Source organism: Carettochelys insculpta, chromosome 22, assembly GCF_033958435.1.
Source record: "Carettochelys insculpta isolate YL-2023 chromosome 22, ASM3395843v1, whole genome shotgun sequence".
Classification (NCBI taxonomy): domain Eukaryota; kingdom Metazoa; phylum Chordata; order Testudines; family Carettochelyidae; genus Carettochelys; species Carettochelys insculpta.
The window spans coordinates 6689101-6705623 of record NC_134158.1 but is presented as its reverse complement, the minus strand read 5'-3'; the positions used below and the strand labels follow the sequence as shown (position 1 = coordinate 6705623).

At 56.4% G+C, this 16523-nt stretch overlaps 1 protein-coding gene across 7 annotated transcripts; it reads right to left on the bottom strand.

Annotated features, from left to right (window-relative positions):
• Positions 1-2380: 2380 nt before the first annotated feature.
• LOC142024926 (C-type lectin domain family 2 member A-like) lies at positions 2381-10534 on the bottom strand. Of its 7 annotated transcripts, XR_012648531.1 has the most exons (8): positions 10269-10534; positions 7644-7703; positions 6885-7126; positions 6160-6360; positions 4770-4957; positions 3937-4040; positions 3004-3665; positions 2381-2889 (listed from the first exon to the last, which is right to left on the bottom strand). XR_012648531.1 is itself a non-coding variant. In XM_075017274.1 (7 exons), the coding sequence occupies exons 3-7, from the start codon at positions 6964-6966 to the stop codon at positions 3362-3364; spliced, it is 879 nt and encodes a 292-aa protein (XP_074873375.1). In that variant the 5' UTR covers positions 6967-7126; positions 7644-7703; positions 10269-10534; the 3' UTR covers positions 2381-3361. The 7 variants fall into 7 exon arrangements, 6 of the variants coding, with proteins under 6 accessions (XP_074873375.1, XP_074873379.1, XP_074873378.1 ...); XM_075017274.1 differs by having other exon boundaries at positions 2381-3665; XM_075017278.1 differs by having other exon boundaries at positions 2381-3515; positions 10269-10532.
• Positions 10535-16523: the final 5989 nt, after the last annotated feature.

The following is a 16523-nucleotide window of genomic DNA, read 5'->3' as shown; positions in this document are numbered from 1 at the left end:
AATCTTCCATCCTGTATGCTGAGCACTTGGGTCGCTGCCCAGCAGATTCAGATATATCCCAGCTGATTAGCAGAGCTGCCACAGCCGGCAGTGTGTGTTTCTATTGGTGGTGCACATGCCTTGGTGCACATAAAATTTATTCCACTCATTCATGTTAAAAATTAAAGGGAACACTGCTCATCATCCTCACCCTCATAACCCCCCCAGGTCCATCCCATCCATAGGGCAGATGAGGCAGCCACTACAGACCGATCGCCCCCACAGTGTGGGTGCTGGATCTGTCACTCTGACCCACCCTTTGGATGAGGCAGTTCTGCTGGCATATCACAGGGAGACACACTGGGCTCCTTCATCCTTCATCTCAGAGGCAAACTGACAGCCTGCAGGCCTGAGGAGAGAAGGGTCACAGCCTGACTGGCTGTACGGCGCTGCAAACATCTGGGGTTAGATCGGAAAGTATCTTGTTAATCAAGTCCAGGCTTTCGAATTGGGGCGAGCAAACCTTTTACATCAGGCAGACCTCCACTTCTGTCCCTGCAATGAACAAATTCTCTGATTCATACTTGGGCCCTGTCCAGCCTCCTCTCACTCCCAGAGCTGGAGCAGCCGCAGGAAGCTGATTGGTGAGGTCTGGGAGGAACAGGGAGAAGTATGACTCATGCTGTTTGCAACAGCTCTGAAAGCACTGAGAGGAGGGGAAGGAGCAGGGAAGTGCAGGGCTCTGGTACACAAGTGTGTAAGAGGCATGGAGGGGAGCAGGGGTGGCACTGGGGGGGTCTGTAGGCCAGAGCTGGAGCCGTGCAGCCAGCAGGTTGCTCACCACGATATTAGGGACTAATGGTTATAATCAAATTTGTTTGGGGTGTCAAATTCTCTTACAATAATTCCGGTGACTATTAATGACTAAAAAGCCTTTTTGCCATTATGGTGCGGAGATTAACAACGCTCAGGACAATCACACAGGGGTGTTCACGCCCAAGGGGAGTTCGGGCATTTATTACACAGCCGGGTACCCGATAAAAATTGTGCAGCTAATCAGAATGTAACTGACCAGAGGTAATAATGATGAAAGAACCATAAAGACACTGTATGGACATAAATGCCGGGGTTTCTCCCCTCTTTTTAGCCTGCAGTGGCCTGGTGCAGTTGCTGATTTAAAACCTGCTGAATCTGGTTTGCCCCCATTTAAAAAACACATTTGCAGTGAAACCATGGAAGTGACAGGAGCTAAAAATCCCATGGGTACAACCAACCCACCCCAGGCCGCTGCTGCACTCCTCCACCAGGGCTTGGCAATGGAGTAGTCCCCCTCCCTTAGCAACCCCCTAAGGTTCTCTGGCTCCAGGCTCCTCTCTCCATGAGCAGCTGTGAGCAGCACGTGAAGGTATAGCCGGTCTTAACCGTCCCAGCCCGGGATAATAAATCCTGGGAGCCCGGGGAAGCAGCAGCCAGCGGCCCCCCCGGGAGCCCGGGGAAACGGCAGGGATGCCGCAGCTGCCCACACTCCCGCCACTTCCCTGAGGCATGAGAGGTGACTTCTGCCAGCAGCTGCCGCTGGAAAGGGGAGGGGCGCTGGCCCAAGTACGGGACAATTTGTCTCCTTTTAAAAATAAGTCAGGAGGCCTTTTTGATATCCCAAATACGGGACTGTCCCGCCCAACAAGGGATGGATGGTCACCCTGCCTTTGGCTGACAACCTGCGTCTGTCGGCTTTACACATGAGAGAGAACTGTGGTGCACCACTGACAGGGTGGATGCAGTTGATGTCTCTGAACAGTAGGTCCCTGCCCTACCACCTTCCCCAGCCCTGCCAGGCAGCTCTTTAAACAGCAGCTTCATGGTGTTTAGGGACCCCGCCCAGCTCATTCTCCAGCAGGCCGAGGTAGCTCTTTACTCTGCTGTTTATACTGTTCTCCAGCCCTCCCAAACAGCCCTTTAAACAGCAGATCAGCATATGGGACAATTTGCCCTATAAAAAAAAAAAAAAAAAAAGCGTGGGAGGGGTAGGATGCTCTCCAGGCAGGTGAAAAAAGGGACTGGCCTGGTAACACCAGAACATATGCTAAAGTTTGCTTTTCTGTTCTTAAAAAAAAGAAGAGGACAGAGTTGCCAATGTGTCCAAATTTCCTTCGTGAACAAAAACTAAACCACTCCAGCCTTGCACAAGGATGGAAAATATGAGTGGGAACATGGCTTCTGAGCTCCAGTTTTTCCATCATTTAATGCCTTGCACCTCTGAAGCTCCTTGGTAATTTTGTTCACTTTCCTGTGTGTGAGTGCTATTGTGCCACTGCACGACAGACATTTCAATGTGATGAATTTCTCTGCCAAACAGAAAGATAGTTTCGGGGGGGGGGGGGGGGGGGGGGGGGGGGGAGAGAGAGAGACAGACAGACAGACCGACCGACCGCCTCTCCCACTGCTGCTGAGAAGTTCATTGTTCCACCACTCCCAGCGTTTGAGGGCCCTCATCGTAACACAAATTAAAACAAACCCTCAAGATGATACATGAAAACAAAACCAAGGTTCCAAAAAAGCGTGAGGCTGGACAGGAACACTCTTACTGAACACATTTCTAGCCTCTCAGAGGCTGAACAACGAACATGTGCCTAAATCTGAGGGCCCCTTTGAGGTCGAGGTCAAAAGGTGCCGTGTACTTGTGCCGCTGTTGCCGCCAGCTCCGGGAGTGTACTACGTTGACTGCTGCTGAACTTGCTTGACTATGAGCAATTTTACCGAGCGTTCGGTGTCCATCAGAGGGAAATTCGGTCACCCGCCTGGGAGCTGTGTCATGTTTCAGGCAACCTTAATGCTCAACATCCCAGCACTGGTTGGGGCGCTCTGGAGGCTGTCACAGTGGCACAGCAATCACGCGTGGCCACGTTGGACCTTTCAAAGAAGAGAAGGCCCCCGAGAAGGGGAGAGAGTCTCACCCACCTCGCGTCCTGTTCACGTACTAGACACACACAGTAATACCGGGTCGATACTGGTACTGATACTGACCTCTCGGGGGCGCTCTCTTTTTCATATGGTAACTCTAAAGAATCAGCGGGGGGCTGCCTTGCAGAACCGCTGCTCCACGGCCGGAACAAACACGCCCGTCCCTGGTGCTAATTCCCCAGCGGTTCCAAATGGTGCCGCTCAGACACCTCCTCATCCCATCAGGGCCTCCCAGTGCAGAGAAAAGCCAGAGAACAGGACCTTGTGTTTAAATGTACTAAAGCCAAAGGCACAGGCTGCGTGCAGGGTTGCTGGAGGGCCCCAGGGCCTGGCTGGGAGAGCCGGAGGCCGCCAGTCTGAGCGCTGGGGACATGGCAGGTTCAAGGCCACGCGAGCTGTCAGTGTAATTTTCAGGAGACTCTCAGTGCGAGCCCCTTCCCAGCGCAGGGTCTGTCCCCATCGTGTACCCGGCAGGTTTGCTGCAGACCCACCGGCGTTCTGAGTAGCACCGCGAGCTCCTGACCCTGTCCTTGTCATTCAGGTAGGCGCAGTCACCTCCTCCTCGGATCGCAAACCTGCAGTGCAGCAGCCAGGGAGCCGAGTCACGCAGAGGCAGGGCAGGTCTCAGCCAGGGGAGCCGTTCCCAGGTCACAGGCTGGAGCGCAGAGCAGCCGCTCTCACAGCCCCACAGGAGCAGAGTGCAGCAAACCCGGCGTTTCTCAGTGCTGGGGCCAAACAGATACAGTTTGGTTCAACCCCAGACAGACTGGGGATTCCCCCAGCCACTGAAATGCTGCAGGCCCAGCCTGTGCTGGCAGGAGCCTAGAGACCCGGGCACAGGCCACCTCTACCTGGCCGACGCCAACGCACGCAGGAAGGGACCTGGGCGGGGTCGGGTTGTGTCACTGGCACCCAGCGGTGGCTCTCCCTGAGCTCGCCCAGCACAGACCCCAGAACTCCCAGCCCAGGGAGCTAACACAGGGGTGAGAGACTCACCAGTGGTCAAATTCGGTGCCATTGGCCCATTTCCAGGGCTGATTCCACTCCCGCCGGAGGCCAACCCAGTGGTCACAGGTGCCCTTATGGCGCAGCAGGAATGCCTTGAAGAAACCAAAGGACAGCAGGGGTCAGCCCCAGCCCCCATGCTTCATGCCCCCACCCCCACCTCCGAGCTGCAAATCCCAGCAGCACCTTGAGGGCGCTGTTTACACTGGGGCGTGGGAGGGTGAGATTTACCCTCTTGCAAAGCACAAGGTCCCCCAGGCTGCGAGTATGATCCTCCCACTGCACACAGCAGCCCCAGCTCCCAGTCACCCACACCCACCTTCTGCTGGGTCTAAGCCCTGCACAGACGTCTGGTCCCACAAAGCAGCCACCGCTCCCCCCAGTGGGGTGGGGGATGGAGAGAGTCCAGCTGGGCTGGGAGGGGTCAGTGCTGAGAGGAGGCCCCAGCCTCCATCCTCAGCCAAGGGCAGGGGGCTCTGCTCACATTGCCCCATCCTCAGCTGGCCGCTCCTGGCCCATCCCCAAGGCAGGAGCAGAGCTGTGCTCAGACCTATTCCAGAGCCAGGAGATAACTGAGCTGCCAGCCTTGGACAGGGGCCCTCTCCTTATGTGGGGTGGGGGCAGCGCAGAGGGGTCCATCCCCATGGTCACACCCAGACAGTGGGGGCCCGGGCCCAGCCAGGCCGGTCATTCCACAGCTGGACGTCCATTCGCTCTGGGCTCACAGCACGAGGGCTCGGAGCTGCTCCTCGCCCCACAGGGCAGAGGCCGGGTCCTGCTGCAGCAGCCGCTGAGCCCAACCCATTGCAATGGGAGTCTCTCACCAGGTCCTGCAGGGTGTCGATCCCAGCCAGGGAGGCCCCCAGGGCAGAGCAGTGGTTCCGGCTGTAGGTCCAGTTCCCTTCCTCCTCAGAGAAATAGTAGCATTTCTGCTGGTACCCAATCCAGCTGTCCGGGCAGCAGGGCACAGCCGGGGGGCCTGGAGCAGCTGATGGAGGCTTAGCTGCCAGCACTGAGGATGAGACAGTAACACGGGGGTCAGAGCAGCCCTGAAAGTCAGGCATTCAATTGGTACAAAGATAATGAGTGAAGTGACCAGTCAAATGGGTGAAAACATGGTCAAATACTTTAAAACACCGATTTAACAGAACAGCAGCAAAACGCAGCCAGGCTTTGGGGTCTCCACTAGGTTTAGTGTTTAATAGAGGCAGTTCCCAGAGCAGAGAATCAGTGACTAACAGATGATGGTACTGGCTGTCTCTAACCTTCCCTCTCCATGTCAGGTGTTCTGTGGGCTCCCTGCACCTGCAGCTGTGTAACCGATAGCCACGCTGCAGTACTGTAGGAGTGACACAAGAATGTAAGTGTGAGGCGTAGTGATTTGCTTATCAGTGCTGTGTGCTTCTGTTTCACCCAGCGCGAGTGAAGAATGGGTGTGAACGTCGTCAGAAAGGCCCAGATGCTCGGAGAGACTTGGGGATGATCACTGGAGGTGATCCAAGGACGTCAGTGGTCCCTGAGGCTGAGTGAATGAGCAGAGCAGACTGGCCCTGGAGACAGGCAGACACTCCTTAGAGAGCAGACCAGGAACAAGAGAGCTGTGGGAAAGCCCCAAGAGGAACACCTCGCCTCGAGGACCCCAGCACGACACTGCACAGCCCATCGACTGCAGTGGGATCTGACAAGTATACAAACAGGTTCTCTTGGTGTGAGACTCTGGGCCCATCCTACAAGCTAAGCCTGAGAGACGCCTCTAATTGCGACTGAAGAGCCCGACTCCTCACTCACTCAATTTTACTTGGCCAATAAAAATAGCAGACCTTTGGGGCCACGTGATTGGTGGGTTTTGAGGCTTTTTACAGCTCATTTCAATAGCAGCAGCACCCGGAGATGGTGGGGCCAGGCCAATAACCTCAGAGCACCACAGCGCTAGCAAAGGTGTCACTATTCTGGTAAGTGGCTGCCCCACACATGGCAAAGGTGACTTGGGCCTACAGTGCTCAGACATGGGCTGGGGAGCTGATGTCAGTCCGACCCTCCCCACAGCCAGGGTCCAGGGCAGGGGCTGGGAACGAGCAGGAGGGGGGTTGTGCAGGAACATCCCCCAGGGTCCCTCTGTCCCAAGGGTGGAAGCCGGACAGGCCAGGCGGAGATGCTGTGACAGTGGATGAGATGAGATGCGCAGGGAGAGGACAGAGAAGACTGAGAACTTACCAGTCAGGACAGCAGAAACGATGATGATGGGAACTAAGACCATGAGTCCAAGGGTGATTCTATGTTTCTTGTAGTAATTATGAGCTGAACCACAGAGACACCCCTCAGCCAGGGCCGTGAGGCCGCATCCCACCGACAGCACCGGGGCTGGGGCTGCCCCAGAGTAGGCCTTGTTGCGTCCCTTGCCCCTCCCGTCAGACGCTGTGGGATAGGCGCCCAGAGGCTCAGAGAAGCTGGGGCTAGCAGAACAGCCCCCCCGACCCGCCCACCACTCTCAGCCAGGTTGGGTGAGCTCAGCGCACAGAGATAAAGACCCACGTGTTCTGCTGGCTGGAGCTCAAGGTGCCCCCCCCCCCCCCCATCACCACTCCCCTGCTGGGTGCCGGCCATTTTTCCGGTGCTGAGCACCTGGCTCCACACATGGGGGTCTGACAGTGGCAATATGCAGCTGAAGGGGGATGGGGAAATGAACCAAGCAGAGCTGGGCCAGCACTGTCCTGGGCGGGGGGGTCTCATACATCGGCCTCAATGGCCCCTGCACAGCCACACGGTAACTGTGTGCACCAGCCAGCCACTGGGAGCTGGGGCAGGGGGTAAAGAGGGGAATCCAGTCCCTGCTGCCCAAAAATGGGGGTTGGGCACTTGCTGCTGCCACTTGGGGCCTGGCCCCACCTGGGTCAGTCTGTATCTCTCCCCCAGCCTGTTCCCAGCAGCCACCCTAGTACCTGGATGCCGTCCACTCTCCAGATGTCCATTGGAGTTAACAGGCCCCTGCAGGGGCACTTGGATCTCAGCTTTGTCCACCATTGTCTCTCAGCCACACCCAGACCGAGGACCCAGATGCAGGTGCTGGGCCAGGCTCAGCTCCTCTGTGCTGGGTCTGATGCAGCAGCAGTGAAGCCAGCCAGGCTGTGGTCCTGGTCCTGCTTCCTCCTTTCCACTGTGGACTCGCCAGCCAACCTGAAAGCTGATCAGCACCAAGGCCAGGTCAGGGGCCCAAGAATGTTTCCACCCAACTGGAATGAAATTTGTTATGGGCCCAATGTGGGGGGACGGGTGACGCAGGTGATGTGACCCGTCACCTTGGTATTAGTTTGCTTCACACAATTCCTGTGGTGGGGGGGGCAAAGGGCTCGGTGCAGGGTGAAGACTCAGGACTACGGCAGAGGAGATGCAGGGGTGTGAGGGCTCTGGCTGGGGGCTCTAGGGCAGGGCTGGGATTGATGGTTTTGGGGGTGCAGGAAGGGGGACTCCAGGTTTGTGGAGGGGCTCAGGGCTAGGGACAGTGAGGGGCTCCACTCTGCTGCCCCCAGCAGCGCTGTGCCAAGGCTGGCAGGAGGGGTCTCTCCCTCTGCTCACCCCACACCGGCCAGGGAGCCTTCAGGGCCTGGAGAGGGAGATCTACTCCCACTGCACCCCTGAGCCTGCACTTGGGCTTAATGGGAAGCCGCCTGGCAGCACAGCTTAGGCCAGGGATCTGCTACCTGCCGCTCGGAGCCTCACGTGGCTCTTTAAGGACATCGTTGTGGCTCCCGACTCTGAAACTGCAAAGTGGGGGGGGAAAAAAAAAAACAAAAAACAAAACCCTCCAGATTATTGTCGATAAAATGGTGAACGTCTAAAAGCCCAACAATGAACAACACAGATCTAAACAGCAAGTGATATGTCATCTCCAAACGCTGGATAACTCCCCTTTACTATGTGCAGCGCATCGTGGGATATGACACTGGGTCTTTGTCGTGATCCAGTTGCTAATAAAGTCTTGATTTTGAAAAGGAAGCTTGCAGCGTCCCTGCTGGGAAGGGCAACACACGTGATGAAAGAAAACAAAAGTTAAACACGAAGTAAAACTGGCATAATTAAAATAGGCTTGGGAGTGAAAGTCGGGAAGACCATGGTTCAAACACACACGTGCAAAGGGTGAGGAAAGAGAATATGTAGAAAGTCTGTGACCATCCTTCAGCACACATGCACAGCAGAGTCTCAGGATTCGCCAACTTAATGCTCGCGAATCCTATTACTCATGACAGCCGATCGGCTGCTCTCCAGGGAGAAGTGCTGGCAGCCACAGCTACCCCCGGGGATCTGGGCATCCCCCCCCCCACACTATTCGTGAATAATCAACATTCGCGAGGGTTCCCAACACAGAACCCTGGCGACTGTCGAGACCCCCCCGTGTCGAATTACAACTCGTTGCGTGTGGCTGTTCCCAACATGGGTTACAAAAGTCTGGTTGGACGTTATTTATGGAGGACCGTCTCCTATTCACACGTGCTGCAGCTCTTGAATCAGTGGGTGTTTACTGAAGTCGAAAAAAATGGCTCTGCTCTGAAACCCGCCCACTGGGCTCTGACCACCTGTGACTGGTACCCACTGGAGTGGGGGATGGACAGGAGAAAACATCCCCTCACACAGGCACTAACCAACTCCTAGTATGCGGTTAGGGGCAACAGGGGACTGATTAACATCAAGGCAGTTACACCACCAAGTCTAAACCCTCAATGCAAAAAACTCATTTTAAGTTACCCCCGTGCAAACGTTCACCCGTCCGTGATCTTCTGGGGCGAGGCCCAGGGGAGCAGCCGACAGAACCATTCCAACTTCCGGGGGGGTGGAGGGAGAGGAAGTGGGAGAGAAATTGAGGTGTCACCCATCCCCTTCCACACAGGCAACCCCAGCAGCCCCTGGGAAGCTCACACAGGGTGCAGGGGGAGGACCTTTGCACTGGTGCCAACAGAGGCTGGGGGTCACAGGAGAGGCATGGGGAGCTCCAAGCTGCACAGAGGTGCCCAGCCCCAGCTAGCAGACCAGGGATCTGCCCAGGAGTTGCCTTGCACCAAAGGGGGAGGGGCAGTGAGCCACCCCCCTGGAGAGCACAGAGCAGGAGGGAGGGAGCCCAGCCGGCGGGAGTGGGGGGGCAGGGGCAAGGAGCAGTGCGCAGGGCCAGACTCAGGAGCCCAGTCTGGGGGAGCCAGAGGGCCCCGCTCCCAGCTCTGCCGCCCACAGGGACTCTCAGCCAGCACCCAGAGCGCAGAGGTTAATTAGTCAACAGGGACAGGGCACAGCACTTGCCAGCAAAGGAAACGGGAACATTCGGTAATCTTGCAGTTGGGGGGACCCAGCATCAGGGCTCTGGCCCTCCCACCGTGCCCTGGCCCACTTCCAGCTGCCTGGCGCCTCCCCTGGCTATTGCTTCCTCCCCGCGCGTCTCTCTCCTTACTTGGGCCAAGAGTCACTAACTGTTACTAACAGACCAGCCATAGCCTCCCTGCTGGCAGCTGGAGCAGCCCCACACAAGTCACAGACCTGGGTACAACGCACAGAGACCAGCGGCACGTTCCTGCCGAGCTGTGACTCTCACACGAGGAGAAACCCCTCCCCCCTTTTACCCCCTCTGTCTATTTCACTTGACAGCTCTGTGGGGCAGAGACTGGGTCTGTGCAGCGCCCGGCACGACAGGGCTCAGCGGGGGCTGCTACAAGCTGAACCTCTCTAGTCCGGCAGCGGCCGTAATCTCCCCGCTCCGGGTCTCCAAGAGCGCCGCGAGCAGAGCAAGTGCCGGTACCGCACGCAAGAGAGAATCGGCTACAGACGGTCTGGGGTGGGGTTGAGCTGTGGCTTCAGGCGATCGGGGCGGCGGGAAGAGCAGGGGGGCGGCCCGAGCGGCGGGCTAAGAATCGGCTGCTTCCCGCGGCCTCCGCCGGGCCAATGCGGGTTCGCGGCCAGTGCCCGGACCGCCCCAGAATCCGGACGGCCCCAGCGCGCTGCTCTGTCGGGCACAGGCTCGCCCTGGCCCCGCTGTGCCGGGCGAGCTGCAGCGCCCCAGACAGCGAGTTGACAGCCCAACCGGGCTCGCCCAGCGCTGCGCCCCGCCGCCGGAGCGGGCAGAGCCTTGAAACCTGCCTCCCCCCGCACGCCCCCCGCTCCTGCGGCTGCCTCCCGTCCCCCACCGCCAAGAGCGCCCCCCGCTGTTATCCCGGGTCCGCGTGTTCCCCTCCCCCTACAAGTTCCCCCCAAGCTTAACACCCCTCCCCCACCGGCCCGCTCCCAGCCCCCCCGGCTCTCTGCGGGGCTCCTGCTCCCTTGTGCCCGGGACCCCCGACACCCACCAGCCCGCTCCTCAGGTCTCCGTGCAGCGCCCGAACCGGCGGCGTGAGCGGCCACGAGCAGGCAGCCGGTCGCTTCTCCGATGCAGCAGGGGCTCAGGGCCGCCCAGCGCGGGTTCACTCAGCGCTCAGGCATTGGCCTCCTCAGCCCGCGGCTGCGCGTTCAGCCCGGGGCGGACAAATGTGGAACAGGATCACAGCTGCCTTCGGCTTTAAACGTGAGAGGCGCAGACGCGCGATCTCGCTGCGAGCGCAGGGATTGGAGCGCTGGGTGACAGCTGTTGCAAGATCCTTGCGCGCCACCGTCTCTCTACTACCGCTGCAGCCGGCTCAGGAATGCTGGAAAGCTGCTCCGCCCACCTTCCCCTCCACGCGCAAGGAGCGGCCCTTGCACACAAGCAGTGGAAGGGGAACAGCCAGCCTGGCATGGACGATTCCTCTCTCCCCCGGGCCCCGCCCTGCTCCCGAGAGGCAGCGGGCCTTTAGCTCATGGGGCAGAGCGTAGGGCTCTACCCCGCCGGTTGCAACAGATATGGGCTGAGGCCGGCAAAGCCCTGAGAGCTGCCCCCGCCCACGACACACCCAGGCTGCGTCTGTCTCACCCCCTCCTTGCACACGGGGCAGGGCTGCTGCCCCCCTCACTCCACCCCAAGCTGAGCCCAGGGGGAACCAAGCGCCCCACCCCCCCCATTATCTCAGGCCTGTGTGATTCCTCAGCCCCCGCACCCCCCCAGTCACATACACACTCACCCGGAGAGTCAAGTCCCCCGCACCTGCGTACCTATCACCCCTCCCCATCTGACCCCCCACTTCACCTGTCCCCTTCGGTCACCACCCCAGCTCTCTGGGCAGCCAGCTGGTGCTCCCACTTCTGCCCCCACCCCTCCTGGCTGTCTCCCCCTGGCCCCAGGACCCGATGACACTCACTGGCAGGCAAGAGCTGCAGCAGTGGACGGCAGTGAAGCAAAATGATCACAGCAACCCCGGCACTCTGCTCCCTGGCTGGGCGATGTAGGGGTGCTGGACACCCCCAGAACCCTGCCCAGCACCTTCTCGCTCCATAGGAGGGAGCAGACCATGAGGCCACCCACAGTGGCAATCAACGGCAACTGTCCATCCCGCACGCCCCCATTTCTGTCTTCCAATCAAACACCCATAGGGCCCCGTGCCTCTGCTGGCTCTTCCGGCCCGGGGGCTCCTGGCTGGTGTTTCAGACAGAGACAGGAGCTGTCCAGGTCCCCCTGTGGGCCTGGCTACACGCCCACCAGCCCCTTCCACCCCCCCCCAGCACCAGGTCTGGCTGAGGACAGTGTGGCTGTGCCAGGGGAGGCGCAGCCCTTCTGTTCGGGTCAGGACCAGCCCAAAGGAAGTGGTGGAGGGCAGGGGATGAGGGACCAGAAGCTAGAAATGCCCCGAGCCTCATTCTGGATGTGCTAAGACCTTCTCCCACACCTGCCCATGCAGCAAAGGTCTTGGTTTGCACTCTGTGATCTGTATTTAAATGGGGAGCAGGGGTGTTTTACACACTGAAGAAAAGGCACAGAGTGGTGCTCTGAGCACAGGGCCACTCCCTGCTCTGCCCCTGCTTCTCTATGGGAGCCATTCCCACCCGTGTGGAAGACTGGTACCCAGCCCTGCAGGACATGGGGCATTGAAATGGGGATGAACCCCTGAAACCCTCAGCCTCTCCCCCCCAAAGGGCTTCAGAGACCAGATCTGCCCTAAACCTGCCCACTGGGGTCTGACCACCTATGACTGGCACCCCCAGGAGTGGGAGAGAAGAAAAATATTCCTCCCACTAGAGCCAGTCCTGGCCAATAGGGGCTGCCAGGTTAGGGTGGGGGAGGCAGCTGGTGCTCCTTTTCAGTGCAGCTGTGCCCTCCTGCCAGGCCCTGCTGCACGCCTGGCCACCTTCAGCGCACCCCAGCCCCCAAGGTGCTCAGCTGTGGCCCTGCCCCTCACCTTGCAGCAAGTGTCTGCTAGCTCTGGCCCCACGTGGGCCAGTCCACTGAAGTTGGCGGCCCCAGGCAAGCGCCCAGCTCGCCCATCCCTAGCACTGGCTCTGATCCCACCTATGCGCCTTAGCAAGTAGCCAACTCCTAACAGGAGAGAAGGACTGGGGATAGGGATGCCGGGGGCAGCAATGAGGCAGGCCACAGAGGGAGGGAAACCGTGGGCTGCTTTTGCCCCTACTGTGGGGGAGTGCATACTGGGGAAGCTAATAAGAAGGGGAAAGGAGTTCAGGAGAAGTGGCAGTATTTTCAAGAGGCACAGGAACAAACCACCCCCATGCTCAGTTAAAAAAAAAAAAGGCAAATAGGGTAGGCAACCAGCTTGGCTTGCCAGGGAAATCACTGGTGAGCTTAAACACAAAACGGATGCATATAAGAAGTCAAAACTTGGACAGCTGACTAAGAAGGAGTATAAATATGTCACTGGAGAATGCTGGGGAGCGAGTAGGAAGGTGAAAGCACAACTGATACTGCAGCTGGCAAGGGATGTGAAGGGCAACAAGAAGGGTAGCGACAGGCTTGGTAACAATAAGAGGGTTATCAAGGAGGGTGTGGGGTCATTACTGGATGAGGGAGGTAACCTGGTGACATTTGATGTGGGAAAGGGTGAAGTACGCAGTGCTTTTTTTGCTTCTGTCTTCACAGACAAGGTCAGCTCCCCAACTACGGCACTAGGCAATGCAGTATTGGAAGGAGGTGGTCACCTTTCAGTGGGGAAGGAACAGGTTAAGGGCTATTTAGAAAAGCTAGACCCAAACAAATCCATGGGTCTGGATTTAATGCACCCAAGGGTACTGAGGGAATTGGCACGTCATTGCAGAGCCTTTCACACTTATCTTTGAAAACTCATGGAGATCAGGAAAGGTCCCAGATGATTGGAAAAAGGCAAATGTCATGCCCATCTTTAAAAAGGGAAAGAAGGCCAACCCAGGGAACTATAAACTAGTCAGCCTCACCTCAGTCCCCAGAAAACTCATGGAGGGGTTCCTCAAGGAATCCATTTTGAAGTACTTGGAAGAGGGGAAAGTCGTCAAGAGTAGTCAACATGGATTCACCACGGGAAAGTTGTGCCTGGCCAATCTGATTAGCTTCTATGATGAGGTAACTGGCTCTGTGGACATGGGGAAGTCAATGGATGGGATATACCTTGACTTTGCCAAAGCTTTCGATACAGTTTCCCACAATATTCTGGCTCACAAGTTAAGGATGTATGGATTGGATAAACGGACTGTAAGATGGATAGAAACCTGGCTAGTTAGTTGGGCCCAATGGGTAGCGATCAATGAGTCAATGTCTTGTTGGTGGTTGGTTTCAAGAGAGGTGCCCCAGGGATCAGTTCTGGGGCCGGTATTGTTCAACATCTTTATTAATGACCTGGATGAGGGACTGGATTGCACCCCCAGCAAATTGGTGGATGACACTAAGCTAGCGGGAGAGGTAGATACGTTGGAGGGTAGGGTTATGGTCCAGTGTGATCTAGATAAATTGGAGGGTTGGGCCAGAAGAAATCTGATGAGGTTCAACAAGGACAAGTACAGAATCCTGCACTTGGGACAGAAGAATCCCAGGCATTGTTACAGGTTGGGGACTGACTGGCTAAGTAGTAGTGCAGCAGAAAAGGACCTGGGATTACCGTGGATAAGAAGCTGGATGAGAGTCAACACTGAGCCTTCTTGGCTACCAGGGTGAATGGTATACTAGGGTGCATTAGGAGGAGGATTTCAGCAGATCTGGAGAAGTGATTATTCCCCTCTATTAGTCACTGGTGAGGGCACATCTGGAGTATTGCATCCAATTCTGGGCCCCTCCAGTATAGAAAGGATGTGGACACATAGGAGCAGGTCCAGCAGAGGGCAATGAAAACGATTTAGGGGCTGGAGCACATGACCTATGAGGAGAGGCTGAGGGACTTGGGCTTATTTAGTTTGCATAAGAAAAGAGAGAGGGGAGATTTAATAGCAGCCTTCAACTTCCTGAAGGGGGGCTCTAAAGAGGATAGAGAGAGGCTGTTCTCAGCAGTGACCGATGGCAGAATAAGGAGCAATGGTGTGAAATGAGAGGGAGAGGTGTTGGTTGGATAGTAGGAAAAATTCCTTCCCCAGGAGGGTGGTGAAGCACTGGAATGCGTTACCAAGAGGTGGTGGATTCTCCGTCCTTAGAGGTTTTTAAGTCCCAGCTTGACAAAGCTCTGGCTGGGATGATTTAGTTGGGGCTGCTCCTGCTTTAAGCAGGGGGCTGGACTTGATGACCCCCTGAGGTCCCTTCCAGCCCTGGGATTCTATGACACTTTATAAGGGTGGGGTACAGCACGACTGCCCCCTTGGTTCCCCCCTTCTGCTGTGTTGTTACCCTCTGCCACCACAGAAGCTGCAGGAGGATGAGGGGAGCCAATCACGCTGGGCCAATCAGGGAGAGGAGGCGGAGATACCTGTGCCCCACTGCCAGGCTGAAGCAGCTGGGCCACGCTGCCTGGGGGTGTCCTGGTGACACACTCAGGTTCTCCTTTGGCACCACAGCAGACCTGGCCTCACAGCACTTCCCCTCTACCCTCGAAGGAGCCACTGTTGGCCCTGCGCCTGAGCCCCCAGCCAGTGCACACCCCCACATGCATCCCTTCCTGTCGTCCTCCCACAGGTGGGGGGGCAGCTAATTCCAGGGCCAAAAGGGGGGGGTGTGGCCTAAAAAGTTTGCTCACCCCTGCCGCTCTAGTCAACCTTAGCCTGCAAGCTGCATCTGTTTAGGGTGGGGCTTACTGATTAAGCAGTTCAGTGTTAACATACCTGAAGGGCACTGCTATGGACATTCACAATAGGCAACATTTTTATGGCTGACCTTAAACAGTGTTTCCTCAGCTCCATCCCCAGTGCCCCTCCTCCTGCTACACTGATGACTCCAACACGTGGACCCATGGGAAAATGGCCTCTGAAGAATTCCACCAATTTCTTCCCCACTACCCACCTCAGCCCAGATCAGTCCACATGAGAGCCACTTCCTGGAGAGGACAATACAAACACTGGTCACATAAACCACCCCCCTACACTGGAAACCTAAGGGCCACTTCTAGAGCCCTCTAGCTTCCAACCAGGACAAATCACACAACCCATTGTCTACAGCTAAGTCCCCAGATACAACCTTATCTGCTCCAATCCCAGGGACAGAGACAAAAGCCTGCAAGTCTTTATCAAGCATTAAATACCCACCTGGGGAAGAATTAGATTGACAGAGCCAGATGAGTGCCCAACATCACCTACACTTCAGGACAGCCAACAAGCAGAACAAAAGAACATTGCTGGTCTTCATGTACAGCCCCCAGCTGATACCCTCCAGCACACCCTTGTTTTCCAGCACAGGCTCAAGCATGTCAAATGCGTGGCCCATGAGCTGCATGCAGCCAGACCGAATTTTTTTTTGCAGCCCTGGGGCTGGGAGCTGGCCGGGGCGTGGAGAACCTTACGTTTATAGTTAAATTAAAAATTATACATGAGTAAATAAGGTTACACATCAAATTTTATGAACAAGAATATTCACCACACCACAGAACACAATAAATGGACACATCAAGATTGGTAATGTACAAAAAACAGTGGGAGAAGAGCGTAACCTCTCTGGACACACAGTTACTGACTTGAAAGTTCCCACCCACAGTTGAAAAACCAGACTGCAACCTGAAATTGGTCTGAATAGGGGTTTGCTCTCATTATCAAGTCATTTTGCACTTTAGGGATTCTCACTTGCTTATAACCCAGCCCAACTCTTATGTAACACCCCCAACTTTGTACTCCTGTTACCTAGTTCTTTTTCCTTCCCTTCATGCACCAATGAATTGAATTGCAATTTTTAGATATTGTTTCCTCATAAGCTACCACTCTACTGTGCTCCTGAGGTACCACAGAACTTTCTAACCCAAGTACAGAGCTTGCCCGTACAAGGCTGGCATGCCAACAAGCTTCTGCCTCAAGACACCAGAAGAGGCAGCTGCACCATCACCTTCTGTCCCAAGAGCAGGGTTCACGTCTCCGTCCTCTCCTAATATAACAGATGGCCCAGTGCAGACACACCCCATCCCACCAGAAATGTGAAAAACCAAGAACAGGAGGAGAACAGCCTTTTCCAGAGACACTAACAAGAAACTGAACTCCAACCAACCAACCAGTATGAACAAGACAAAACAACCTGCCCCATGCCCAGGTAAAAGCACTGGAGACCTCATGAAAACCATTCAAGATTTTACAAGGGAGGCCTCCAG